The sequence below is a fragment of the Chamaea fasciata genome, unplaced genomic scaffold (genome assembly GCF_029207755.1).
Source record: "Chamaea fasciata isolate MVZ Bird 193981 ecotype frontalis unplaced genomic scaffold, bChaFas1.0.hap1 SCAF_3, whole genome shotgun sequence".
In the NCBI taxonomy this organism is placed as follows: Eukaryota; Metazoa; Chordata; class Aves; order Passeriformes; family Sylviidae; genus Chamaea; species Chamaea fasciata.
Genome location: NW_027094088.1, coordinates 25,434,019 through 25,461,344, shown reverse-complemented (window position 1 = coordinate 25,461,344; position 27,326 = coordinate 25,434,019). Strand labels below are relative to the sequence as shown.

At 44.0% G+C, this 27,326-nt stretch overlaps 2 protein-coding genes across 7 annotated transcripts in view; both read left to right on the top strand.

The window, feature by feature from the left end:
* THADA (THADA armadillo repeat containing) overlaps positions 1 to 20,634 on the top strand; it is a 149,801-nt gene extending 129,167 nt beyond the window's left edge. For all 6 annotated transcript variants that reach the window (XM_066178387.1, XM_066178388.1, XM_066178386.1 and 3 more), the window contains 2 exons: positions 17,985 to 18,151; positions 19,384 to 20,634. In XM_066178387.1, the coding sequence (XP_066034484.1) occupies positions 17,985 to 18,151; positions 19,384 to 19,722 (506 nt within the window). In that variant the 3' untranslated portion in view covers positions 19,723 to 20,634. The remainder of the gene's footprint in view (positions 1 to 17,984; positions 18,152 to 19,383) is intronic.
* A 3,551-nt stretch (positions 20,635 to 24,185) lies between these two features.
* On the top strand, positions 24,186 to 26,886 carry ZFP36L2 (ZFP36 ring finger protein like 2). The gene is made up of 2 exons (XM_066178389.1): positions 24,186 to 24,415; positions 24,955 to 26,886. The coding sequence occupies exons 1-2, from the start codon at positions 24,365 to 24,367 to the stop codon at positions 26,368 to 26,370; spliced, it is 1,467 nt and encodes a 488-aa protein (XP_066034486.1). The 5' UTR covers positions 24,186 to 24,364; the 3' UTR covers positions 26,371 to 26,886.
* Positions 26,887 to 27,326: the final 440 nt, after the last annotated feature.

Below are 27,326 nucleotides of genomic sequence, written 5' to 3'. Positions count from 1 at the left end.
TAAGTCACTTGAGCAAGAGATAAGAGATAACACAGTCTGTGTGATGTTAATGCAGCACAATGGTCTGGCAGTCATCATCAACACCACAGATGATATCAGCAAATCATGGGTGACTGGCACGATCCCAAAACTTGTACCCCAAATGTCCTTTACAACTAGTCCATGAAGCATTTCAGGACAAGTGGCTCAGATTTCATCTACTCCAGTTGCTAGTGAAACAGCTATGAGTAAGTGCTGGGCAAACCTCAAATGCTAAACGGACCTTGGTAGTGTTTAAATGCTAAAAATACCATTGACATTGGTGGTGTTTAGCTGCATGATAAAAGCATCCCACATACTGCATGGGAAACAATAAAGAAAGATATTTTACTTTATTCATTGCCTCATTTTCTTGTTGGCAATTGAAACTGTTTTCAGACTAAGTGCCAACTTTGTCCATAGCAGAAGGAGCTTTTCTTCCTCATGTTATCCTTGGGTAAATGCATTAAATAGATTTCTTAAAGCTTTAGTTCATGAAAATGTCAAGTTAACTCCTCTCTCCCCAGACCTGTTTACTTGCCAAGTGCTAAGTTCGTGCTGTGGGATTTGGGGTGGGAAAATAACTGGAGGTTAGAAGCTGTGCCCCACTGCTGTGTGCAATATGCATGTTAAGAGTTGCTGTGTCTCTTTCAATGAAATATAAAGCAGAGATGCCAGAAAACTGTTCAGAACTCTCCTTTTCATGTGATTGATGTGTTCATCCTCTTGCCAAACCAGGGGATACATTAACCACCTTTTGCTCTACTTCCGTGCTGGTGTAGCCTTCCAGTGAGGCAAGTGGGAGGACCGTGGTGAATAAACCAAATGTCAGGTTACTCTGATCCTGGACAGAGATTAGTGTATAGGGTTCTACTTTTCTCATGCACTAGGTGACTTGCCCTGATGTTCAGGTTAGGCTAATGGGACTCTGAGGCCCCAGACAGTTCCTTTAGTTGTGGCTCTTAGAACCAGTTCTGGCAGCTGCCTGGCTTTGAGGAATAAGTGGTAATTGCCCAAACATAAACTAGGGAATTGCATGCATACAAACTGGTTTAAGGATGCATTAACTGGCAAGATCATCTGTGATAAGATTTCGTTTGCTTGGTTTAAGTCAGACTTGTGCATTTTCTTCTCTATTCTGACATTTGATTTTCCTCTTTTTAGGGGTTTGATGGAGGGGTTACAAAAAACATGAAGTCAGAACCTGGCTGTAGAAAGAGCTTGCTGACACTGCAGCCTGGAGCTCTTCCACTAGACAGCCTGACAGTGGAGTGGTTGGTAGTGCTGTGGGTGGGGGCTACAGCTGCACACAGAAAACTGAACACTTCATCCTAGACACGTGACTTGCTGTGACACAGCTGCTGTGGTGTGGAGAGTTAACAGCTTCCCTCAAATGGATGAAATTCAGGTCCTTGCTAATGCCATAGGTAGGTAAAAAACAGTGGTTTGGAAAGACCATTTAAAATGCACTTATTGCCTTCCATGATTTTCAAGCTGCCTTGAGAATTGCTTATAATTTTGGAATCTCTTGGTCAGAAAAATCTCCCAGACAGGTCTTGTGATATGCCACAGGTGCTTGGGCACAGTCCAGAAGTTCTCACAGTGTTGTCTGGGTTACTAATGGAAAACTGCTAATCATATTAGCCAAAATATGTTTATGTTCCCTGTACTGGGGACAATTGCAAAGAAGGTTAATGAAATTTTTTTCTGGAATCAGCTCAAGGATTTCTTCCGCTTTGTGAGTATTCTTGATAACTGCATTCTGGTAACTAGATGTGCAGCTCACTAAACAGAATTTCTAAGCCTGCTGTGAAAGAGGAGCCTTTTGAGCTGAATGTTAAGATTTAAATGGGAGGCATTTATCCAAATGGCCTTTAAGCAGTAGAAGGAAGAATAGACATAGACAAGACCCATCCAGGCAGAAGAAAATATGAAAAAAAGAAATACAGTCAAAAGCAGAAAAAAATCACAGGAAGGAAGAGCTGCTCCTGTTGCAGAATGATTTTGTACAATTTTAAGTTTATTTTCAAAAGACTGTGTATGGAATGTAGGTGGTACCCTGTTACAAGCAATACGTCTTACAGCCTCAGTGAAGAGGTGTAGAGCAGTGGCAGCAGTTTGCAGTGTTCTATTCAAACATGGTGTAGGAGTTCGTGTTGAGACACTGCAAGGTGATGACATCTCTTCAGTTCCATTAGATAAGACCTGTTGAGGACAGGGGGAAGGTCACACAGCTGTGTGTGTATTCTGGGAATGTTCTGACGTGGGCCCTGGCAAAGGAGGCAGTGGGTGCTGCCTGGAATGACCAGAACACTGCAGGTTGAAGTGCACCACATGTTACTGAAGAGTAGTGTAAACCATGGAAGGGAACATCACTGATAGACACCCTTAAGCTGTCTGTAATTGTAGGATCATAAGTACATAGGGTTCAAACAGAAAAAAAAGACAACATTCTCCTTATAATGTTCAGTGTTGAACCTTCTGCTTAAGGGACCCTGGCTCTAGCTGCATCATTTTATCCTTTCCAAGCTTTTAATGGTCAATACTTCCCATGCACCTGTGTGGAGAAGGATTTATGTGGAGAGACAAGTGTGTAACAATGACCATTTAAATCTTGGCAAACTAAGTAAGTGACAAATACCTGTGCTGTTTGGTGACTACTTGATGACTATGATGAGCTCACATTTAAGAAGTTTCTTCCAGGGAGCAAAATGACATGTGGTAGAGATTATGAAACACTTACTGTGGCTAGAAGCTGTAATTTGGGGCTTTTTTTACATCTTCTGTAGTAATTCTAAGAAGGTAACAATTACAGGTCAGTTGCAAGGATGAAAGGGCTGAGGTCTAGGAGTGTAAATGAATTCATCTGGTCTTTCTGCTAGAAAAAATTCAGGATTGTTTCAGGAGCAGATTTGCCGTGTAGCCTGGTTGCATCATATTTTTATGCTAATAGGTATATTTTGTGTCTTTGTAATAGTATTTCTGTTATGTGTGACATTCTACTTTTTGCATCCTTAAAATATCTCCTATTGTTACGAAAACTTTTGGAAGATCTGATTGGAAAGTAATTAGGTCTTAAAATTGCATTTGTGGTAAGATTGTTTCCTGGTTTAATGGTGACTCTTGAGGAATGTTTTAAGTATTTTCCTTAGATACAGAGGAAGAGTTGGCTGAAAATATGGCTTAAATATTTTTGTTCAGGACACTTTTTGATGATTACTTTTGGGCTCAGGGACCCATCACTGAATTTTCCGACTGCTTTTTTTGTTTTTTTTTTTGTTTTTTTTTTTCATTTCTGATGCCAGTGCAGAGTAAGGCTATTTGTTATCCACAGCTTACCTCCTAAACTTGGGAGTCTGTGTGTGAGCAAAATATTAATGAAGAAGCATTGACTTGAAGCCAAAGTGAATACATGCACTCCTGCAGTTTTTTTATGAAACTTCCTAAGTTTATGAATCCAGGTTTTCTGATAAAAGTGAAAATGTGTTGTTCCTGTTATCTTAACAAGTGCGTGCCCTTTTGATATAAGCAAAATAGCACCATCGATGATCATCATCTGCTTTGAAAGCATTTCACTTTATTTCTGAGAGAGATCTGTGGTATTTTAGTTTTTAAAAAATTGCTTTGATTTTTACTTCTGAAGTAACCAGCAGTCTTAATTATCTTCATTGAAAAAGTAATTTTGCAAATGAGGTCAGTAAACTGCGTGAAATCAGCCTCTGTAGAAGTAAAAAAACCTGAAGGATTGATCATATTCTTCTGAATAGAGCTATTTTGTGTTTTTTTTAAACAAGCTGGAAGTGCAGAAGACTCAAGTGCTTTGGAGCAAGTGTATTCTGCTCCACAAGAGCATGACAGATTGTCAGGGAATGCCAGGGGAAAAGAAATTGTACTATTCACCCTATACTGGCTAGTTTTTACAGCTAGGCCAGGAAGAGTTGTGGGGGTTTGCTGGTTTGGTTTCTTGTTTGCTTTTTGTAGCAGGCATTCTACATTGCTAATTGTAGGCATGCTAATAAGCAAGAAAAATGTTAAGCTCTTAAATCATATCTAGACTTGTGAAATATTATTTTAACAGATTTATTTAGAGATGTAATTGAACTTCTGTGATAAGTGAAGTTTGCAACAGCTGGCCTGTAGTCTCTATGGCATTTTGCTACTGTATTCAGCTGTTGTTACACCAAGGTTGAAATGTTTTATTTGAATAAATTGACTCAAATTTTATTTGTTAAAAATACTGAAATGAAACTTGCACTGACAAGGTTGTAGCTTGTCCTTTATTTAAAAATGAAATCTAGGCACAAATTGTGTTATTTGCTGACCAGTTGCTGCAGTTCTTTTATCAATACTGTTCCTTCTGTTTCACTGTTAGTCTGAAAGGATAAAGATGTCCCAAGCAGTTTCCTTTTGAAAAAGCAATGGCCATCTGAGTAATTTGATATAGGGCCAGGTACTATTAGAAAGTAATTTTTAAAGCTAGATTATATTGAAAAGTAGCCAAGCAACAATAGAAAAGAAATCTTGTTACTTCAAGATGAATTGTTCATTTGTTAGGAATTGAGAAAAGGGAATAAGGAAAAGAAGAATACTGGAGGAATTAAGGGGAGTTGAGTACAAATTAAAAGAAAATAATGTCATTTTAAATGGAGCTCACTTTCTCAGAGCATCCAGCTAGGGGTTAGACATAATTAGAAACTGGGATATGAAAGTTGGTGGTAACTTTTTGATCCTTTGTTACCTGGCAGAGGTGAAAGCTGGAACAAACTGGGTGCTGTTCTAACTGGGACTGTGCACAAAAAGGCTTTGGTTATCCACAGCCTGCGACCACCCCACTCCTCCTCAGATTGCTCAAGTTGCAGGAGTCCAAATGGATATGGACCAGAATCTCTGCTATTTTTGGTACCCTGCATATTAACTTCTCACGCAGTGCAGTTGAGTACTGCATGCTAGAAGTTCTGAAGGGAAGGACTTGGGAGTGCCCTGGGCAGGCACATCCATATACACATGGAGTTCTTTATAAAGGCTGAGCTGGAATGCCCATCAGATCTCAGAGGAGATCTCCTCAAAAATGAGGAGATGATCCATTCCTGCAAGCAGATTTTTGCACACAGAATTTAATTTCTCTGTTTGTGGGTGGGATTGAGGTAGAGGATATAAAAACCTTTGCAAACTAACCTAAACCACCACCTTGTTTCCACATAAGTCAGCACTCAAAATTTTTAATGACCAAGATAATTCCTACCTGTGACGGAGTCAAAGCAGCACCTTAGAATGAAAGTTGGTTTTATTATATTACTGATTTCCTGTGCCACAACCTTCCACTGATTTGATTACGTTAATTCCTGGTGTGTTGGTGGGGGGCAGGTGGAGGGGAAGCAGTTGTGGAAAACAATGGGTTCTTACTTCAAAACCTGAGATGTGTAAAACTCAATGTCTCTTTTTTTTTTTTTTTTCTGTAATCAGTTCCAAATGAGCGCTTACAAGGAGAACTCGGAACTGGCTTGGTTGAACAAATTGATTTCTCATGCTTGAGAAAGCAAAGTTAAACATCCTTGGGAAACCTAGAAATTTTGAGAACTAGACATTTTATAAAGGGCTTTTGATTTATTAGATTTAGAGCAAGACCACTGAAATCACCTTGAGGAGCAGAATTATTTATGGCAGCTGCTTACAGTACCAGTGTAATGCCACTTTCGCATGTTTTTAATTTTGTTCCTTCACATGGTCTGTGCTGTGTTAATGATCACCTTGTCATGCTGCCAGTGGAAAACAGTTTTATAAATAATTCCCACTGGTAAGATGAAAGTGTTAACAGAAATACTTCAGTGAAGGTCTTGATTAACTTATACACTTGGCTTGATCACAGTGAAGCTTAGACTTACAATATCTTGTTACCAGAACTAATAAAACCCATTCATTTTTTCATGTACTGTGTTAATTACCCTTTTACTTTCCCTCATGGGCAGACACACAGAGGCTGATTTCATGTTTGTGTTGAAGACCGCAGTTACACTTTGAGACTGCTCCTTGCTGTACTTAGAAGTTTCTACTCAAATAAAATTAACCTTCCCTAATTCCAGAATCCATGTATTGTAATAGTAGACCTTCAACACTATAGATTGTTACACTTAGGGGCTCTATTTAACCCACCCTTACTAAAAACAGCTGAAGAAAGATCTTTTACATTTTTTGTAGTTTCTCATACTTACTGAAAGCTTGCTCTCTTATATTTGTGCATTAAGAAGCACAACTAAAAACTGAATTTCCAGAATATTTTTTTCAATTCAAATTCCCCAAATGTAAATATTCCAGTCAATTGCCCTTTTGCAATAGAGAATGCTAACATACCATATTCCGTCACCACCACCTCTGAGAAACATCAGAGAAACAGGCATTTGCCATGTTCTCTGAAGCTTAATAGCAATAGGATTACATAAACCGTTTTAATGAAGGGCCTTCTAGAAAAGATGACAATACTGATTTCCATCCCCTAAAGCAAACTCCTTGGGGGTTGGACTAGATGATCTCCAGAGGTCCCTTCCAGCCATGAGGATTCTGTAAAGGCAGCGCGTGTTGGGTTAGGCAAGATTATACTGAGGTGGGCGATAGTCTTTAAAGTTATATACCAAGATACAGATTATTTGATAGTTTGGAGTCAGTGACCTCATGCTCTCCTAAAGCAAGGTCAGCACAGACCCTGGAGTTCAAATACAGTGGGTGTAGGAAGAGCCTAGGAATAAAATGATCTCCGGGTGAAGTAGTTCTTACTACTTATACATATACACAAATTGAATTATTTTCTATGCTGGTCTGTAGAATCAAGAATATTCAGAAAATTGCAAGATTAGGTATCCAAATGTCAGGAAATTCAACTTTAATTCAATCTTGTAATGCTGCATGTATGAAGAAGCAAGGATAAGTTGCACTATCACTTCACTGCCTGGGTTTTTTAATATAAGTTCTTTTACAATTCAGTAGACAGTGCAGATTTGCTCTGGTGGTGAATCAGGAACACACAGTGTAGGAAACTGTCATCTTGAACAGCACTACTACCTCAGCTGCAAGTTGAATGTGATAAAGAGAGTAAGACCAGGATCACAAGAAGGGACATGCCAAAGCTATTTAGTTTTGCCCTTGTGATTTTGCATTCTGTCCCTGCCTCTCCCAGAGAGCTGTTTTGTGCAGGTAAGCAAGTCATTCCAAGCAGAGTTTGGAAAGGAGGTCACCATGCTGGATGCTTAGCTGGATACCTTGCAGGCATGATTTGCAGGAGTTCAGAGCACACACAGCTGAAGCCAGAAGGAAGTGCATTTTGAATATTAAAGCGTTATGGGGTGCTGACTTCTCAGTGAAACAAGTCATAATGTCTCAGATCAGACATCTAAAACAAGTCAAAATTTTTTAATCTTCATGACTGTCTGCTCTTCCTGCAGAATAGATAGTGCCATTCCTTCTTTCTGTGCACATTGTTATAAATGATACATGAAGCACTCCATATCATGATGAATGACTGAGAGCCCCAGGTTACTTAGCCATTCTGTCTTCCATGCCTATTTAGAATATTTTGGAATATTTTGAATAAGAAAGGTTCAAAGCCATGTATTAAATGTGTACAAAACAGAAAGAGAGATTTCTTCCCTGTGATGGGGAAGTCCCTGGTGTTGCATAGTTCATGTCTGCATTACTAGGTGAGACAGAAATGGTTTTAATTTTTGTCTTGTGCAGGGAGCACTTCCATTCAGCACACTGGGGAGAGCACTTAGCACTTAGCTCCTTCTCAGTTGAAGAGGCACAAACCAATTCCTCAAAGAACTTCGAAGGAAATGGAAAAGACAAATGTAAAGTCTGTATTAGAGAAATACATTGGTATCTGTGTTGGATTTTCTATTGAAGAACTCTGGTTTCTGACTGAATACTATTTATCAGTCAAAGAGTTTGTGTATATATGTACACTTTATGCAAAACTACGTAGCTCCTGCTCCTTACGTAAATTTACTTGGACCAAGGCCTTGAAGTAATTCATGTTACAATTTACTGATCCACCTGAGCATGCCAAGGCCTCTGGAACGCCATGTCTGCTGAAGATGCAGATGAAGTTGCAGGGAGCCACCCCACCGATATCTGGAATGCAGATACACTAAGTCCCTTGGAGCCTGCAAGAGGACGTCCTGATGACAGCTAGAAGTTTCCTAGCAAATCTTGAGGCAGCTGTTACCACATTTAGACTACAGCTGTAGGGAAATGCCAGAGCCTGAGGTATTTCACTCAGAGAGATACAAGTAAGTCAAGCGACTTCCAGAGAGGCGTAGGCCTGCCCATGTAAATAGAAGTGTCCTGGGTTACTGAAGGTGCAAAATCCAGAAGTCACCTAGGTGGCAAGAACTGTGTGTAGGAAAAAGGGTGTGAACCACTCCTTAGGATTTCTTTAATGTGAACATCATGTTGGGAAGAAGCAGAAAGTCCCTATTCTAGAAATGCCTCAGTCACAATAGGGTGGTTAGGATCAGCAGGTCTTTCATGTGAATCAAAACTTACGGTAGTAGAGTGAGGAATATGTGTGTATAATCTCATTTTAGAGTATTTCTGAAAGAAAGGGCAAAACCCAATTTGCTCTCAAATGAAATCACTGGTGCATCATCTTTCCATTGAAAAGAGCCAGTGGTTCTCTCATGGAGTGAAAATGCTCTTGAAAAAAATCTTTGGAGATAGATATTTTCCATTCAGGATTGAGATTTGGGGCTGTTTACGTGTTACACACCTGCAGGGGAACTGCCCCTACGTTCTCCTTAGATCACTGCCCCTAAGTGCCCTATAATCACTGAATTGTTGAATTGGATAAATGGCACCTGCCTGTCTGTATGGCTGCAGCTCAGTAGTCCAGCTGACTTTTTTTGTTGGAATGTCAGAAAACTTACAGCAGATCCCACTATACTGCATCGAAAGCAATTGCAAATGGGCATTGGAAGGCGTTTTGATCTTGACATAAAAAAGCAAGAAAATTCTCTTGGTCAGTTGTACTTAGCACTTGCAGTGTGAATGTTTTGTGGTCTGGTAGCTTCTCACCTTACAGAGCATTTGCAAATTTAGTTGTATTTTCATAGCATTGTGTATCTGTGTCCATATAACAGCAACAAGATGAAAATAAGGCGAGCTGTTCTTTGCACACATTTTATCCCTTAGATGACATCTGAGTAAGAATAGGAAATCTGGACTGTATTGGAAGCTTTTCATGTAAGGGTGGCTGTGCTTTTTTTTTTCCTCAGGCATTCATATAGTGAATGGTTTCTGTGGGGTTTTGCTCTTTTAAGTGTATTTTCTTACATGGTGAGGAAATTGGTTTAGAAAATCAGCCAGTAAGAGCTCAGACTGTATTATGAACATTTTTGACATAAATTATTATACAAAAGATTTATGGCACTTTCTGTAAGAGCAATTTTATGGCCACTTCTTTTTGAATGTCACCCTCTTTTAGCAAGTGATATGAAACAAAGATAAAATATAAACCATCCTAAAAACAGTGTCCCCCCCCATAGCATTTTATAAAAGGTATTAGAAGTGATGCAAAGACTGAGTTATGGAGGTTTATGAGTTGGTTTCTTTTTTTGTTATTCTTCTCAAAAATACCTTCCTTCAGTAAGTCACACATACACTTGAATCAGATGTGTTGCAGTAAGTTAGCAAGTGTCTTCTCTGCTCAGTTGTGCCCAATAGCCACAGTTTGCAGGAATCTGCAACTCTGCCTTGTTCCACCCTTTAGAGAGAACTAGAATGAGGATGAGAAATACCAATGTAAGCTAACATTTAGGAGAAAGTGTAAAACAAGATGAAAACATATTGTAACCTAAGAGGCCTTGAAAATCAGAACATTTTTCAATAATCTAAAATTACTCTAAATTCCAGTAATTCAAAAGTGCGGAGTTTCCTTAGCAGTTGTCATCAGCTGAGTCAAGCTTGCATCTAGAACAAGGGTTATAGCACCAAGAAAGTTTAGTGTTGTATCAGTACTCATGTAGAAATAAATAGCATTTTTATGCTTGTTCTTGTGTCTTGCAAAAAATTCACCAAGATATTTAATAATTCACATGAATTGGCCTAATTAAAGAAGATGGAGAGAGAACTTTTGCATTGAGACTTATAATTGTCTTAGCAAGATTTGTGGTGTGTCTGGAACCTCTTAAAATCAGTGGCTTTTGCAGGGGGAACTTTATATTACTTCTTTTTGAAAAATTATATTATATAGAAAATGTGTAAGGACTATGATTTTTACTCTGTATTCCCAAATTTACGTCAACACCTTACAAGTTGTTGTCAGCCCACTTATGCAATGTTAGATCATCGCATGGATGAAGGAACTGTTTGCTTTCTAGAATACAATGCCACTAATTAAAGTTGAAAGTGAATGGACTGAATTAGAATCAGCTCATCCATCAAAGACTGGCTACTGATTATTTACTGACAGTGCTTCATTTAGCTCTATTAATTACTCAGTGGCACTGTTATGTAAAGGTCATGCTTGAAAAATTAAGAAAGAATACATGAAAAATTATTTTATGCACTCAGTGCTGGAGTCTGGAAGTGGTAAATGTTAAACAGAGTGTTCATGTGAATAATCTATTAAATGTGTTTTTTCTTATCAGCATTTTAATTGTGAGTGAGTAAACAGGACAGCAGCTTACAGATCTTGATAGACTCCTCATGCAGGCTTTGGTGGTCACAGCTGTGGCTCCATAGCAATAAAGGAAAGTTTGCCTTTCTATTACTGCTTTTAAAATAGTTTTTTTTTTCTTTCTTTTTTTTTTTTTTTTTTTTTGTTTTCCTTTTTTCCCCCCAAATTATGTGGGTTTTAGAGGTATTGCAGGGAGAAGAATTTTTTTGTTGTTTTTTGTACTCATTACCCATTTTTTCCTTTCCTTTATCCTTTAAATAATAAGCCTCTTACCATCATTCCCCAGATGTCACTCTAAAATTCCATCTATGATAGAGAAGAAAATATGTCTTCTGTGTTCCTACAGCAGAGCTGTAACATACACCTGATTCACATTCAGTAACTTTCATCAGTGCTAAGCAAAAACTTCTGTATGCTTGATACATGCCAGTAACAAGAGTCTTCAGTTAGACATTTAATTCTAGTCATTGATACTAGTTTTGAAACTGTATTTACCTTCATTTTTTTTCAATAAATACACAATTTGATTTTAAAAAATCCATATATTCTCATTGGCAGTGTTTTAAAAATTAGCTGAATATTTTTATGTCATAAAAAGGAAAAGCATGAGTTCTGTGGGTTTAGGCAGGGGATACTGTCTTTTTTGCTGTTTAAATTAGAACATGGCTTGGAGGGGGGGAGGCTCTGCAAAAGTGGTAATGTAAGAGGCAAAGTCCAAATGCTTATTTCCTCTGACAGATCCGTGAGCTGTGGTTGTTTTGTCGTAAAACCCTTCGTGTACAGGAGCATGGCTGACATGGGAAAATCTTATGTATACGTACATATATATTTAAAAAGGAAAAATAACATAGTTGCTGAGTTGAAAAATACTGTTTGGTTCACATTCAAAAAAAGAGGCTTGAAAAGATGATGAAGATGTGTGTGCTCTTTTGCTCAAGAAGGGACTTTAATTTTCTGTCCAGTCCTGAGCTGTAAGTTTCCATGCTAATCAGACATGTTATTAACTCAGATCTGTTTGTAATCAAAGTCAAAGCTGAGAGCAGCATCACTGCCGCTCTACTCAGAGACTGCAACTATTAAGAAATTAGCTTTGGTTAGTTTGTTTTGTAATGGTGTTGTGTTTTGACATCGTGTTGCATGATGTCAGGAAGGGCCTCTTTTTAAAGCCATCCTGAAAAAGCTCGGCCATAAAACAGACTCAGGCAGGGAAATGGAAAACATATGAAGCAGTTGTACGTCATCTAGGGAATGGGATTTCTCGAGAGGATAGAAATGATCTAATTGCCTTTGATTTTATGAAATGCTGTGAAAAGGAATCTGCTTATATATTAGATTTTTACATAAACGGTCATTTTAAAAAGTGGAAAGTTTGATGTTTGTAACTTAAATTGACACAGTGCAATTGCAAGAGCCATCTGCCAACCATCCAGATGCAACAGTTACCGTTTCTGCATTTTCTTTTTTTTCTTTTCTTTTTTTTTTTTTTTTTGTTTGTTTGTTTGTTTTTTGGATTTTTTTTTCTTTTGTTTTGCTTCTCGGTTGTCTTCTGTTAATCCTACTGCCCAGAAGGGTGATAGCACTCTAACATTACTGTGGAGACTGGGTGAGTGTGAGCACCCCTCTACTTTCTTTAATTTTGCCCTACATTGTCTTGCTGTGGAGTTGCACAATTCCTGCCTACCTTAAAGTAGAACCTATTTCAACACAGGAAATGCATTTTCTAGCCTCGGTTTATTTACCAGCTCTTTTAACTCTTGGGTTGGGCCAGTGGGATTTTTTTCTTTTTTAAATTTGAAGGCTTTTTTAAATTTTATGAAGTCTAGGCATACATAAACATAGCATTTTAAGTAAAAAATATATCTGCAGCACTGCCTCACTCAGCTCTCTTACATTTCATATGCTGAGAATAGAAGAAGCTTGATTATTGCTGAACACCAAAAGGAGGACAATATACAACAAAGAAGCGATTAGTGATTAGGTGAAATTTTCCATTTGCAAATCTAATATTACAGGTATTAGTGACCATGATGCTGAATCTGCCATCATTTGTATGAGAACCTGATATCTTGCTTGATACTCATCATCTTTTACAGTGATGTATCAGAAAACATGAGATAAATCTCCAGTTTTGCTAAGCAGTCATTCAGTGATCTTTGTTGCTTTTAATGTCCATGCTTGTCTCTGAAGAAAGGATAGGACCTCTTTTTACCAGGGTGTTATGATGTACCATATTGATAATGATGTATTAATATTTATAACTTGATGGGCAGCACTTTGTGCAAGAAAGTAAAAAATATTTTACCAATTCATATGGTAATGGTCTACCTAAAATATTTTCTGTAATTTCAGCTGGAGAACTTACCCTATATGTTTTCCTTGAAAACATCACTAATGTTGGTACACTGTTCTTCATGAGATTTTCTCGTAGCTATTACACGAAGCTTCCTTGCAGATGCACTTCTCTTTCTGTTTGTTCTGAACACAGTATATGTTTACAAAAATTGCATTGCTCTTTGATCTAGAATGAACTTCAGTTAACAATTTGCAGTATAAAAATTACAAAACGTTTTGTTAGGAAAGGAATATGTTCTGCTTTTCTCCTTTGCCTGTATTTTAACATGCTTGTCCTTAAAATCTGTGTGTATGCTCTTAATACATCCTTTCAGTTCCCCATAATATCACCACGGCGTTAACAGAGAACAATTGTATAGTTGGAGGACACGTAATAGGCTACTAGAAGAAATACTTACATCTGGCATGATCAAAGCTTTTGGACTATATGAATGTGTATGTGGGAGGTCTAATTTTTATGTGGGCAGATTCACAAAGACTAAGACACTGCAGTACTTAACCCCTTTCCCTTTATGAAAATTCAATTCCTCAAAATGAAGAAAGTATGTAGTACCTGATTCTTATCTTTTTCATTTCGATGAGTAGTATTAACTATTCTGCTTGTAACTACTTGTTTTAAGTCATAGAGAATTTTTTCGGTATGTCAACCCCTGTAGTGGCTTATTTAGTAAGATGTTTTTGCATGTTGGAACATAAGCACATTTTAAAATTTTAAAAACTCATATTTTTAACACAGATTTGATGGTCTGTAGAACTGCTGTGGAAGGAGCTCTGCTGTATTTTCAGTTTACAGCACTAGCTACATCTTCAGGTTTGGTTTTTGCAAGTTTAGTTCCTCTGGCAGTAATCAGCTGGGAGCCCTGGCTATTTGATTTTTTTTTTTTATTCAGTTACTTTAAATAGTTACATTACGAAAGGCTATTAACACTCAGTCATTTAAATAATCTCAGCATTTTGTTTGCAAGGCTCTGATGGGAACATTTGGGATGATGACCTGGGCTAACAGCTTGCTGAACGGGGAGGTCTCGCTCTCCCTTTGGCTTCTTTCCTTTCTCCTGCTGTCCTGTGATCTTCCCTTCCCTGGCCCCCAGCTACACCAATTGTGACTGCAGGGTAACCAGCTCAGCTTGCCAGCCAAGCAGAAGAGCCCACACGCCAGAGCTGCGTGCCAAATGCCTTTTGTGCTGTTCTGAGCCTTCATTTACCAGGTGATCAGCAAAGTGAGGTGGCTCCCAGGTAAGCACCAGGGGCCTGGGGAGCTGTGGTGAAAGGCGAGCCACCTGCCCCTTTTTGCCCCTGGTGAATTTGCATCTTACTCAGAGCACTCTCTGAAGTCACAGATAGCATGAGTCACGAACACAGCATCATGTGTAATATGTGGCTTCTTGAAAATCAGCCCTGCCTTTGCAGGCAGATGATGATGTGAGGAACACTTCTTGTAAACAGTGAAGACTGTCTTCTTTTGAGAAGACACACATCTTTTGTGGGTATCTTCTAAGATTCTATGCATGCTTACAGCATCCCTGCCGGTTACTTTTAGAGCTGGGAGTCATCAAAGCAATACAACATTTTCCTCCTGTGAAAGTGGTTTTTACCTGTTAAATCAAGGGTACCTGTGTAACTTTGCTTGTTGTTACCCATTTGCATTACTTCAGCACTCCAAGCTTAGCAGAGTTACTATACTTCTTTTGGATATATGCTATGTCTCTACCCTATCCTGGTGGCATTGGCAGTCCACAAATCTAATCCTGAATTGTTCTAGCATCAAATTTGTGTATACTGGTATCAAAGTCAGTTAATATCAGGGTGTTCTGTAAGTAACGGCAGCTGAGGGAGCATTTCAGAAATCATGGAGCCATTACTGAGACTCTGCAGGAGTGGGATGGAATGAGCATGTGGAAGTGAAAATTCTTCATCTGAGAGACATTGGTATGCTGTTGAGTCTCTGTGAACACCTGAAGTACCAAGATGCTGCTGTGCTCGCTTCTCTAACCCAAAGCCCTTGCAAGGTAGGCAGGCTCTTACCCAGGTTTTGAAACCCGAAGTTTTAGTGTATCAAAGTGATGTGGCTTTGTTTTTCTCCGGTCTCAACACCAGAACTGAGACAGAAGTTTTGTTGATAAGTTAAATGGCATGTGCAGTTCACAGAAAGGTGGTCAGTGTGATCATGTTTTTTTCTGGGTGCTACACATCCTTTGCCTATTTTCCCTGTATTTTTTTTTCTCTTTTTCTGTTTGAAGAAAAAAACACCAGCAACACAAAAAGACTTGCCATTCCCTTTGTTGCAACTTGCAGGATTCTCTACAAGGCTGCTGTACTCTGTGACCACAAAACTGCCTTTTCTTCTGTGTCATTCTGTTGGGAAACTGCTAGCAAGCAAGTTTAGTCTAAGCAGAACCTCAGCATTACTTGTTTCGCTACCTCTTGGTAGTTTTCAGCATGGTCATATGATACCACAATTAGAGGCCCCAATGTATTTCTTGATGCATTTCTCAGCAGTTCAGTGTTCTCATTCACAAAGAGAGCATCACTGTATGTATTCATACTTGAGGATACGAAATGTTAAAAAGGCCCCAGAACTGGCAGTGTTATCTATAATTGGTCTTCCAAAGCAACAGCGAATTCAGCAATGGGAAGTACCACGTTTAGTTTTTAGCTCCCAGCATCACCTCATTTGCTAAATATTCAAATACAAATAAAGTGAAATAAGGAAGAGGCCTTATATAAATACTTACAATTATAGGCATTCAGGAATCATTATAAAACTCAAAAATATCATCAGAATTTAAAAGAGCTGAGTTTAAAATAATTCATTTTAAAAGCATTCATAAACAGAATGTTTGTTTCGGGCCCAGAACACCACACTCCATTTTAATCTCTGTACTTTCAGCTCTGAAGATTGCCAGTATTTCTGAGGTCCCTATGGCACTTGAATGAAACTGTTTCCTACCTAAGCCTAAGCAAACCAAACCAAAGAAGACAACCACTGTGTCCTTAGAGTATCAGACTGGTACCAAATGGGGCACAGCAACAGGGAAAGCAAGGGGTTTTTTTCAAAATGAAACAAACAAAAAAGCGCAAACAAACACACACCCCACACTAGAAAGAAAGTAAATAGAAAACCCCAACAAATTCCTGGAAAGGAATGTCAGCAAAACCAATACCTGAAAACCAAATACCTAAAAAAAAGAAGGGATGGAAATGTTGCACTAGACCACTTCTCAAACACTCCCTCATGGAAAAAGCTCAGGGCTGTCCTGATAATGTGGTAATTCCTGACCTGAAGAAAACAGATTTGAACATTTGATTTTAGAGTCTGGCAGAGACAAACTGTGTATGTAACATTATTAGTGTCACGAAGAGATTGACTGCCTGCCTTCCTGTTACTTGTTCAAGGAGATTTCCATTTACCCTCATCTAACTCCAAGATAAAGAAGGGACCATCTGTTCTTTCTCCTTCACTCCCTTCCTTGTTATGGTCCTTTGTCCTCATCATCTCAAATACTAATTTGTTCTCCTCAATGTCCTCGGTACATTGCCTGGTCTGTCAAGTGCATGTACTCATCTTTCCATCGGTCTGTTATGCCCTTAGATGTTTCCTTTTTCCTTGGCATTTGCCTAATTTACCATTTCCTTGGTATTTGCCTAATTCTGGTGTTTTAATGTGAGCTTCTCTGCTGTGCCAGCGTACCCCAGAAAACCTGCAGCTGGCCTGAGGCCTCGGGAGGGGTTGCAGCACAGGGGTCCATGCTCCAGCTCTGAATGTGGGTTGTGAGGGAGCCTTGGCTGCACTGCTGTGCCTCTTCCATGTAGATGGTTTTTTTTCTTTCAGAAGAAATGCTTAAATACAGTCACACACTAAAAGTAAGGTGCGCCTTCCATATCTGTGTGGATTTTTACCAAATAACTCTGACTGCTGTGTTGTTTGCTCCTAAATTACAGCCTTCATGAATGGGATGCCCTTAGGTATCACTACTTAGACCATTCAGTGAACATTTTTCAGTTTGCTGATGACTATGGACATGGATTAATTTTACCAAAATCCTTTTTACAGTAATAGGGATTTTAAAGAGGCTTGTCCACTAGCTCTCCTCTTCCAGTCCTCTTCCTGCACTGCTTAAAAGAAAAAGAAAAACAAACCCTGCATTAAAGTTACAAGTGGAGAAACTCCTACCTGTGGACACACAGGACTTGTGGCATTTTTTTATACTCCATTATCAAAGGCAGCTCTAGGACCCAGGGAGCTAGATCAGCATCTCCCCAAATGAGAGCAGTGAGGAAGTTCAGGGAAGAAATGTGGTGTGGATGATAGTTTTGTGTACAGCTCTGGCATGATGCCAAAACCTGTATAAATATAGCTCTGTGATGGGGTCATAAACAGAGTCTGCCTTTCCCTTCTCAAACATCTTTTCTAAGCCTGTCTTCGTGCCTGATCTCTCTCATGTGTGTGTGTGTGTAAATGTATATCTTCTTATATATAAAGAGATTATACACCAAATAATTACTCATTTTATATCCCAGCCCTTTAAAAACATATCATGTGTTGTAGGTTTTGAGTTCCAGTGATAACGTTACATGAGATCTAAGGCATAGCTGTTGTTTGGCAAAAATAGTTACCATGTAATAGTGACAGGACTGTCTGGAGATGTTTCTAACAGACATCTCTGTATATTTAAACCCAGATTAATAAATGTCACTACATGGGCAGGAGAAAAAAAAAAAAGGCACCAGCATTTTCAGTTGCTTCATGTGTTACTCTGGAGTTGAGAGAAGGCCCCAAGTGGAACAGAAGTAAACATCCATCTAATTTATTTGCAGTATAATTTATCCTCCTGCATGTGTTTGTGTAAGTTCAGCATCTGTTTTCAAGAAATCATTTTTGTGCTGATTTTATTTGAAAATGTTTGCGGTCTTGCTTTATATTCTTACACATATTTTCTCTCAACAGAGTTTGCATTTAGGATAGTGAATGCTCCAATGGCCTTGGATTTAGCCTTTGGCATAGTGTGTGAGCTGCTCCAGCAGTGGGGGGAGATCCATGCCGGTGTCCCAATCCTCCTGGAGTGGCTTCTGGGAGACTCCGACCTGCAAAGAGATGGGGAGACTTCTGCCCTGGTAATTTTAACAAGCAGTTGCTATAGCATGTTAAAAGCACTATAGTTCTGTGGTCTTGCGGTAGGAATAAAACAAAATATCTCATCTGATGAAACCTGATAATTGCTACTGCAGTGGTAACTGATTTACACTCTTTTAAAAAAATCACATGGGTATTATTTAGAATGAAAAGAGGTTTATGTCTGTTTCCTGGTAATACCAGCATAAAATTAAAGAGATCAATAAGCAAACATTGAAGTAAATCAAGACTTACTTCACAAGGCATTGTTGACTGAAACATTTTGAGGCTGTAATGTAATTCCATTCAGTATTATTGCAGATGATGGCTTCCCTTGAATTTGAACTGCTGTTGGGGGTGCCAGGCACACCTGGGCATTCAAGACCAGTGTTCTACCAATGCTGGCTTTCCCAGAGATGGCATTTAAATATTTGGTGACATTATGCTGTCCATCCATGTGACTGGTTCTGCACAACACATGAAACAGCCTTGCTTACATCAGTCAGTGAGTTCAGGATTGTTCCTGTAAAGATGAGCTTTGCCACACTGGTTCTGTAAAAGCTATGACTGTATAATACTCTTTATTCTTTTTGTCTTGAAAAGCAAGTAAAGGTCAAAAATAATGCTGGAAGGTAAACCGGAAGGAGCAGGAGCAGCTACGTTTTGAGAAGTTTGTTAATATGACCCATGAAATATATCATGAATCTTTTCTTGAACCTGTAGTTTAGGTGTGCATTTCTGATGTTTCACTGACTGATACAATTTTTATTTAATCCAGTCAAAAAGCTTCATGATATAGCAAATCACCATAGTGCTTCAGAGGTCTTTGTGAAATATAATACTATTTCATAGGGGAAGGCAAGCACATGTTAAGGATTAGGGCTACTATTTACTTCCACTGTTTCCCAAGACTTGTGCCATAACTGCCTGATCTTTGAAGGTAAAATTTCTTTGGCAAAGTAGGAACCTTTTTACTTTGTTTTCCTGAACCTTTAAAAAAAGGCATATGAATGTTTACCTTGTTTTTGAATATAAAAAGCTGTTCTATGCCAGCCTTTGTTGTCATCATTTATATATATATATATAAAAATATAAATATATATATATTTATATATATATTTATATATATATATTTATTTATATATATATACATACCCTTTTTCATATCTTTTATGATTTCCTTGTTGTTATCAAAGTAATTTTCTAATCACTGTTGGTTTTTCTTTTTGTTAAGGAAGAAGATGATTCCTTATTTGATAAAGGGGAAGTGAATTTTTGGGCAGAGAAGCTGACTCATGTGAGACAACTTAGTAAGCACCTTTTACATCTTATATCAGTGACTCATCTCACCTTACCAGATCATGGGGAACTTAATCATCTATCAAGAACAGCACTGGACCAAGCCCAGCGCATTGAACACCTTCTTGGAGCTCTACCTCCGGTTCCAGAGTTTTCCAGAACTCCAGAATTCACAAGATTGGCTATTCAAAAGGAGAGAATATCAGTCTGTCTTAAAATATTAAATCTGCTGAAGCCTGATGACACTTGCAAAAATGAAAATCTGGAGAAGTAAATTACTAAAGCTTCATCCTCAGGGATCTGCATACATTACTGGATGGGCAGGGAGACTGAATTCCAGCAGTGTTACGGAATCAGGGACTGCTGTGATGACTTCAGGAAACTTGCACTACCTTCAGTATTCAGGCTAGAACTATATTTTTGTATTGATTAATTGTCCATTGATTTTTTTTTAATGGGACTTGCAGTGGGAGACTTTTCCTTTTAAATGCATTTGTTAATTCCATTCAGCTGAGCATTGTTTATTACAGCTACTGTAGGAAGTAAAGCAGCTAAACCTAATACTTTCCATTCATCCAGGTGCAGGCCACCTGTAGTTCTGTTGTTTTGTCCCACCTTTTTACCTCCTGTATCTTAATACCAAGAAAACTTTGTGGGGTTTTTTGTCCTCTTTCAAGATGTGCATGTTAATTATTAAACTAATATGCTCTTTAAAAAGAATATTTAAATGTTTGTAATAGAAAAACAAGCCGTGACTTCTTTGTTTATGGCAGTTTTTAGAGTACATTTTAAATTTTACTGCATTTTCCTCTGGAGGAAGACAAGGATTTTCACTTTGGTAGCAACCTTGTTTTGCACATGGAAGCAGCATTAGCTAGATTTCTGCATGCCCTTTTTGTCCTTTAAATCAAATACTTACTTTCATAAAATGGCTCTAAAAGGAAGACCTGCTGTGTTCAAAATGAAGCAACTGTTCCCTTGCAAATGAAAGAGTTTCATCTTTTCTTCAAACACCTTGCTCTGGAAGCAGGCCTGGAAGGTGAGGCCTCTCGGAAGGGTACCAGGGGTGTTCCTGTGCTGCAGCCCTTGCTTTTGGGACATGCTCTCACCAGGTGGAGCAGCTGTAGGGACTCTGCTGAGCGCTTCAGAGTCTTGCTGTGTCTAAAATACAAAAAAAGCTTGTTGAGCATTGAATGGTTTGCTTTTTTTTTTTTCCCCTGCGAACTGGAATATGAAAATGAGACATCAAAAATAAATACTGATGTCAAAAAGGTGGTGTTAACCTTCCCCTAGCCAAGGGCTACGACCGGACTGTGTGGCTGGGCCCGCCACAACACGGACCCTGTACGCCGTGATTTCGGTGTCCTCGGAAGAAGAACACGTCCGATGAACGCCAGCTTGCTTTCAGCCTCTTCACCTGATGGTGTCTGAGCGCAGTTTAGCCCTAAATCTCGGTGACGCCCCGCTAATGCCCGACCGCTGGGCCCGCTACAGCAGCTCGGCCTGTGCGCCGCGCCGCCGCCAGGTGGAGCCACAGCACCGCCGCGCACGGGCCGGGCCGGGCCCGCGCTCCCGCCGGGACGGGATCGGGATTGGGATCGGCCGGGACGGGATCGGCCTCCCGGAGTGCCGGGATCGGACTCAGCAGGGGCAGCGTAAGGCTTGGGCCGGCGCTGGCTCGCACTGCGGACGCTGCGGTGCCCCATAGCCGATCGCTGCTCTCTTGAGTTTAAACAGACTCGGCTGTAAATACAGCTAAGCTGCCGAGTTGGGTCCAGTGGACATCCGAACACTGCATAAAATCACGACTTAAAAAAAAAAACCAACAAAAAAACAACGAAGAGAACTTAGCAATAAAAGTTTAGTATTTGCTCTAAGTTTCCAAGGTTCGGGGTTATTTATGTAAGAAGTAATTTATGGTGAAACTTGAGGCTTCAATAGGCAAAAGAGAAATGTTGGAATCTGAAATGATGTTTCACAGAATGCCCAACTTAACGAGCCATGCTGTGAGTTAGGCTAAAAATTAATTTGTATGCTTCTGGTTTGAGCTCCTGGGGAAAGAATAGCCCAGACTGTATCTGGAAGCCATTCTTAAAAAAAAATGGTCAAGACCTGTACAATTAATTAACAGCTGCTGGTTTTGCCACATCTTTCCGTCATTTCTGAACTAGTGTGGCAACAGCTTCTCTAGAAGACCAAAAAAACCCCCCTTTGTATGTATCAAAATCACTGTAAAGTTCTGAGACCTTGCTTATGTCAGTGGGTAGCATAAGGCTATCTAGTAACATTGGCTTCTTTTTTAATTGGGTAGAATTTAAAACGCATATGCAAATATATTTGATACTGGCAAATCGATAAATGCAGACAGGTGACAGCACAGAAATAGACCCACAGTGACGGTAAAACTTGGTGAAGCCTTGAGTACTTGGTTAATCAGTTACCAAACAGGTCAAAAACTCGGTCTTCCTTATTGTGGTTTTAAGATGCAACTGGAACCTCTGTCATCCCGCTTGAGTTTATAAGAGAGCAAATACGAATTATATCAGTGCACATACATTTCACCACACGGTGCTGATGACGGGTTACTGTGTAACTACTCAATGAAGAACCTTTAGACCCGGAGCAGCGATTGCAGGAGAGAGCAAAACCTGATGCCAGGGCACTTATCGGCCGTGTGTTTGATCAAAGTCAGTTTATCAAAGTATTCCTCCCAATGGCGTTGACACATTGATCCGTGCATGATTGTCACAGTAAACTGTTCCCTCGGTTGGCTGGCGGGCAGGATCAGCTCCGAGGTGATGTCTCCATCGCAGAGTTGTGTGGGAGGAGGAAGAGTTTGAACTCGGGTCAGTGCGGAGGCGACTCCGACCGGCCCCGGAGAAGGTTATGGGAAGCGATGCGCGTTATGGCTGCAGCCCCGCGCTCCGGCGGCTCCCGGTGTGCGGGGCAGCGCCTGTCGCAGGGACGGGAGCTGTCGCCCCCCGGCAGGCTGGGAGGAGGGGAAGGAGCAGGAACGTGGGATGTGTCCCGGCACCACTGGGCGGGGGAGCGGCTGCCGGCGGGCCCGGCGGCCGCTGGGGGGCGGCACGTCCCCGCCAGCCGCGCGGGCAGCGGGAGGCGCCGGGGACGGGAGCGGGACCGGGGCCAGGAGCCTGCCCGGCCGAGTCCAGCAGCGCTCGCCGAGCGGGGGACGGGTCCTGGGGGACTGCCGGGACATGGCAGGGAGCGAGGTTTGGGCTTTCCGCCGCCCAGCTCCTCGTCTTTCCTTGGAGATGTCGATCCCTTTTCCGGGCTGGTCCGGCCGCGGGTGACGGCTGACGGGCGGTGGCAGGGTCCGGGCTGGGTCCCGCCTGCAGTCTCCCTCCCGTAGCGGCGTGGGAGGTGTGGAGGGCGAGGGGAGGAAGCAAAGGGGCCCGTGAGCCGCTGGGCAGCGCGGACCGAGTGCGAAACGCGGCCCGAGGGGCTGTGGTGACACCCCAGCGCCCAGCCCGAGGTGTCTTCCCTTTGCAAATGTGTTTGCACAGCGCCGCGCTCCTGCTGACGTGGTCGGGTTTGCTCCCTTGGAGTGCGCGGGACTGCCATCCCAGCTCGGAAGCTAAAGACGATCAAACGCCTCTGCTGGCTTTAGCAGCCATAAAACTTTACACGTCCCTGTTCTCCTTCCCATTTGTCCCGGGGCTGAGCAAACGCGGGAGGGGACGGGGGTGCAGAGGAGCCACCGCCGCCGCCGTTCCCACGTCGCGTTTGCGCGGCCTTATCGGCGCGAGGGGGGCGGGAGTGTTTTGCACGGCGGCTCCCGGCCCGCCTTGGCCGGCGGCCGGCTTCGTCCCGGGAGGGAGCCCTGCCGCTGGGACCGGCCGCTGCTTTCGCCCGCGGTAGCTGGGGCGGCGGCCGGGGGACTCGATGGGTCACAGGACCTTGGAGGGGATGAAGAGGGAGGGGGACCGAGCGTGGAAGAGAGGCGCGGGAGGGAGGTGCAGACGGGTTAGGTGGGGGTCGTTTATCAGCCAAGGCCGCTGCGAGAATGCTGCCATCTCGCCTCCGCGCCTGGCCGTCAACCTCTCCCAAACTTTAGAAAGAAAGCACCAAACCCGAGGTCCCAGAAAAGAGGGAATAAGCGGCGGGGCGCGCAACCCGTGCTCGGCCCCGTCCCGCCAGCCGCACGGGACAGTGCGGTCCCGACATTTGTTTCAATCAATTACGTGGCAAAAGTTTATTTTCGGCGGGGCGGGGGAAAGAAGTGTCCCCGGCGCTGCCGCGCCTCTCCCGCGCCCCCCGCCCATCCTCCGCTCGGCCGGCAGCTGCCATCCGGCCGGGGACGGAGCTCCCGTGTGCGGAAACGCGGGGGCTTCGGGTGCGAAAGAGGCTCTCCAAAGGGGCCGAGCCCATAGGGCGCCGTGAGCGCTGCGTGGGCTGGTTCCCCGCTTCCCCCACTTCGTCTCGCCCTCGGCGGGACCGGGGACTCACTTGCAGCATAAGCACTCCCCCCCGCTTCATCTCGCTCTCGGTGGGACCCGGGACTCACTGCAGCGCAAGCCCTCCCCACGAACCACCCCGCAGCCGCTGCCAGCGCCCTCTATAAGGCTCGGGGCGGCCCGGCTGGCGGGCTCGAGCGGGGCGGGCCCGGCGGGCGGCACGGGGCGGGCGGAGCGGGGCACCGCCCCCGCGACCATCGGCGGCCGCGTTTATATGGGAGCGGCGCGGGGAGCCGCCGAGTTCCCGCAGTTCGCCCGCTGCTGTGCAGCCGCCGTCGCCGCCTCGGCCCGGCACCCGCCGTCCCGCCGGGAAGGAGTCGGGACCGTTTCGGATCTCAAGCAGACGGCCCTCTCCTAACTAGTCGTGGCTTTTCCAAACCCTCCGAGGAGAGCGGGATCTTTCGGTCCTTCCTGTATATCCGACCATTACAGGATCTAGAAATGTCGACGACACTTTTATCTGCCTTCTACGACATTGACTTCTTGTGCAAGGTAGGGAAGAGCGCGTTTAGCCGGGCGGGACGCTGTCCGCCCTGCCGCCGTGTGCAGAGCGACGCTCCGGGCTCCCGGGGCAGCGCGGCGGGGCGGGAGGCCCGTGCCTCGGGCCGGGCTCTGCGGGCGGGTCACGCTGTGACAGCCGGCCGGGGACAGCGGCTGACGCAAAGTTGCGAGCCCCGGAATGCAGCCCCGTGGTCTCCCGGCGGCCGCGTTCGGGGCGGGCTGGTCCTCCAGCCGCGGGGGAGCCGGGCCGCCCTGCAGCCCCTGCCCGCGTGTTGCGCTACCAGGAGGAACTTCTAAAAAAAGTTGCAAATGCAGCAGAGCTGGCGCGGGGGCTTCTCCCCGGCGCTGTCCTGCCCCGCCGGCGCTGCCGGCAGATCCGCTTTGCGGGGCGGTCGGGCGGCGCGACCCCCGCCTCGACCCCCGCGGCGGTGCTGCGTGGGGAGCCGTGGCCGTGGGCAGGCGGTCACCCGCAACACCCTCTCTCTCTCCCGCTGTCTCCCCTACCCCCTCCCCTCTCCCCGCCCCGGCAGACGGAGAAGTCCTTGACCAACCTCAGCAGCATGCTGGACAAGAAAGCCGTGGGGACCCCGGTGACCCCTCCCAGCTCCAGCTTCGCGCCGGGCTTCCTGCGGCGGCACTCGACCAGCAACCTGACGGCGCTGGCCGGCGGCTCCAAGTTCCCCAGCCCTACCGGCTCCAGCTCTTCTTCCACATCCTCCTCCTCGTCGTCGTCGTCCTCCTCCTCCTCCTCGTTCGGCAATCTGAAGGAGACGGGCTCCGGCGGAGGCGGCGGCAGCAGCAGCCCCACAGCCCTGCTCAACAAGGAGAACAAGTTCCGGGATCGCTCCTTCAGCGAGAACGGCGAGCGTAGCCAGCACCTCATGCAGCAGCTTCAGCAGCAGCAGCAGGCTGCCGGCAAGGGGAGCGGCTCCGGCGGCGGCGGCGGGGCCCCCATCAACTCCACGCGCTACAAGACGGAGCTGTGCCGCCCCTTCGAGGAGAGCGGTGCCTGCAAGTACGGGGAGAAGTGCCAGTTCGCCCACGGCTTCCACGAGCTGCGCAGCCTCACCCGCCACCCCAAGTACAAGACCGAGCTCTGCCGCACCTTCCACACCATCGGCTTCTGCCCCTACGGCCCGCGCTGCCACTTCATCCACAACGCCGACGAGCGCCGCCCGGCGCCCGGCGGGGGCACGGCCGCCCCCCCGCCCGCCGCCGCGGCCGGGCCGCACCACCACCCGCACCACGCGGCCCCGCACCCCGCCGGCAGCACCGGCGACCTCCGCGCCTTCGCCCCCCGCGACCACCCGCTGGGCGGCGGCGGCTTCGGGCACCCGCGCGGCGGCGGCGGCGAGCGGCCCAAGCTGCACCACAGCCTGAGCTTCTCCGGCTTCTCCGCCCACCACCACCACCATCACCCCCCGCACCCCCACGGCACCGCCCCGCCGCCGCCGCCGCCCGGGGGCCGCCTGGACGCCGCCCTGCTGGAGAGCCCCGGCGGTTCGCGCACGCCGCCGCCGCCCGCCTCCGCCTCCTACTGCGAGGAGCTGCTCTCGCCGCCCTGCGCCAACAACGCTTTCGCCTTCTCGGGGCAGGAGCTGGGCAGCCTCATCGCCCCCCTCGCCCTCCACACCCAGAACTTCGCTGCTGCCGCCGCCGCGGCCGCGGCCGCCGCCGCTTATTACCGCTGCCAGCAGCAGCCGCCGCCCGGCGGGGCCTGCCCGCCGCCCCCCGCCTCGCCGCCCTTCAGCTTCCAGCCCCTCCGCCGCCTCTCCGAGTCGCCCGTCTTCGACGCGCCGCCCAGCCCGCCGGACTCGCTCTCCGACCGGGAGAGTTACCTGAGCGGCTCCCTCAGCTCCGGCTCCCTCAGCGGCTCCGAGTCGCCCAGCCTGGACTCGGGCCGCCGCCTGCCCATCTTCAGCCGCCTCTCCATCTCAGACGACTGAGGGAGGGACGGGGCAGCGGTCGGGGGGGCCCCGCGGTGGGGCCCGCAAGTAAGTTACCGAGCGAAGAAAGCGAAACCTCTCCTTCCTCTCTATTTTTGGTTTTGTTTTTTTTTATATCTATCTATCTATACACCGAGAGCTGAACAAAACGAGAAACAAAAAGCATTTTGCAAAAGGGCAAATGACACGAACTGAACAAACCTATTTTTATAGAGAGACCTTGGAAGAAGGGGATTTTTGTTTCGGGGTTTTTTTGTTGTTGTCGTTCTATGGAGACAAGTTATGATACGCACCAGCAGCAGCCATTCCATCTGTGTTCAAAAAAAAACAAACAAACAAAACAGCGTTAGAAAAGACAGCACCAGAAAGCAACAAACAATCCGGGGAGTGCCGGTTCACCAGCCCAGCTCCTCCAATCCTGCAGACACACAGAAAAAGAGTTACAAACTAGTTTGTCTCTCAATCCAGTTCAAATAAAAACACAGAACATACTAAACCTATAAGCTTTTTTTTTTTTTAGGAAAAAGAAAAAGAAAAATCCAACATCCTGCCAAGAATATGCCTTGATAACAACCTTCTTTTTTATATATATCTATATATTATTATTATAACAAATGCTAAAACCTTCATTCCAAAGTTTAATATTGGTTCCATTGCCACCACTTAGTGGATGTTTGGCTTAGAACAATTTTTTTGTTGTTGCTTTATTTGGAAGCACTCAACTGAGGTTAGTTTGTAATTGTTGGAGAATAACTGCTGATTTTTTTAAAAATTTTTTTTAGCTGTTTGAGTTGATTGCATGAATGAGTCACTGCACACAACTCAATATGAAACTATTTAACTTATTTATTATCTTGTGAAAAGTATACATTGGTAATTTGTTCATACTGTATTTATCGGGTATGATGAAAAGCAATAGATATATATTCTTTTATTATGTTTAAATTATGATTTTC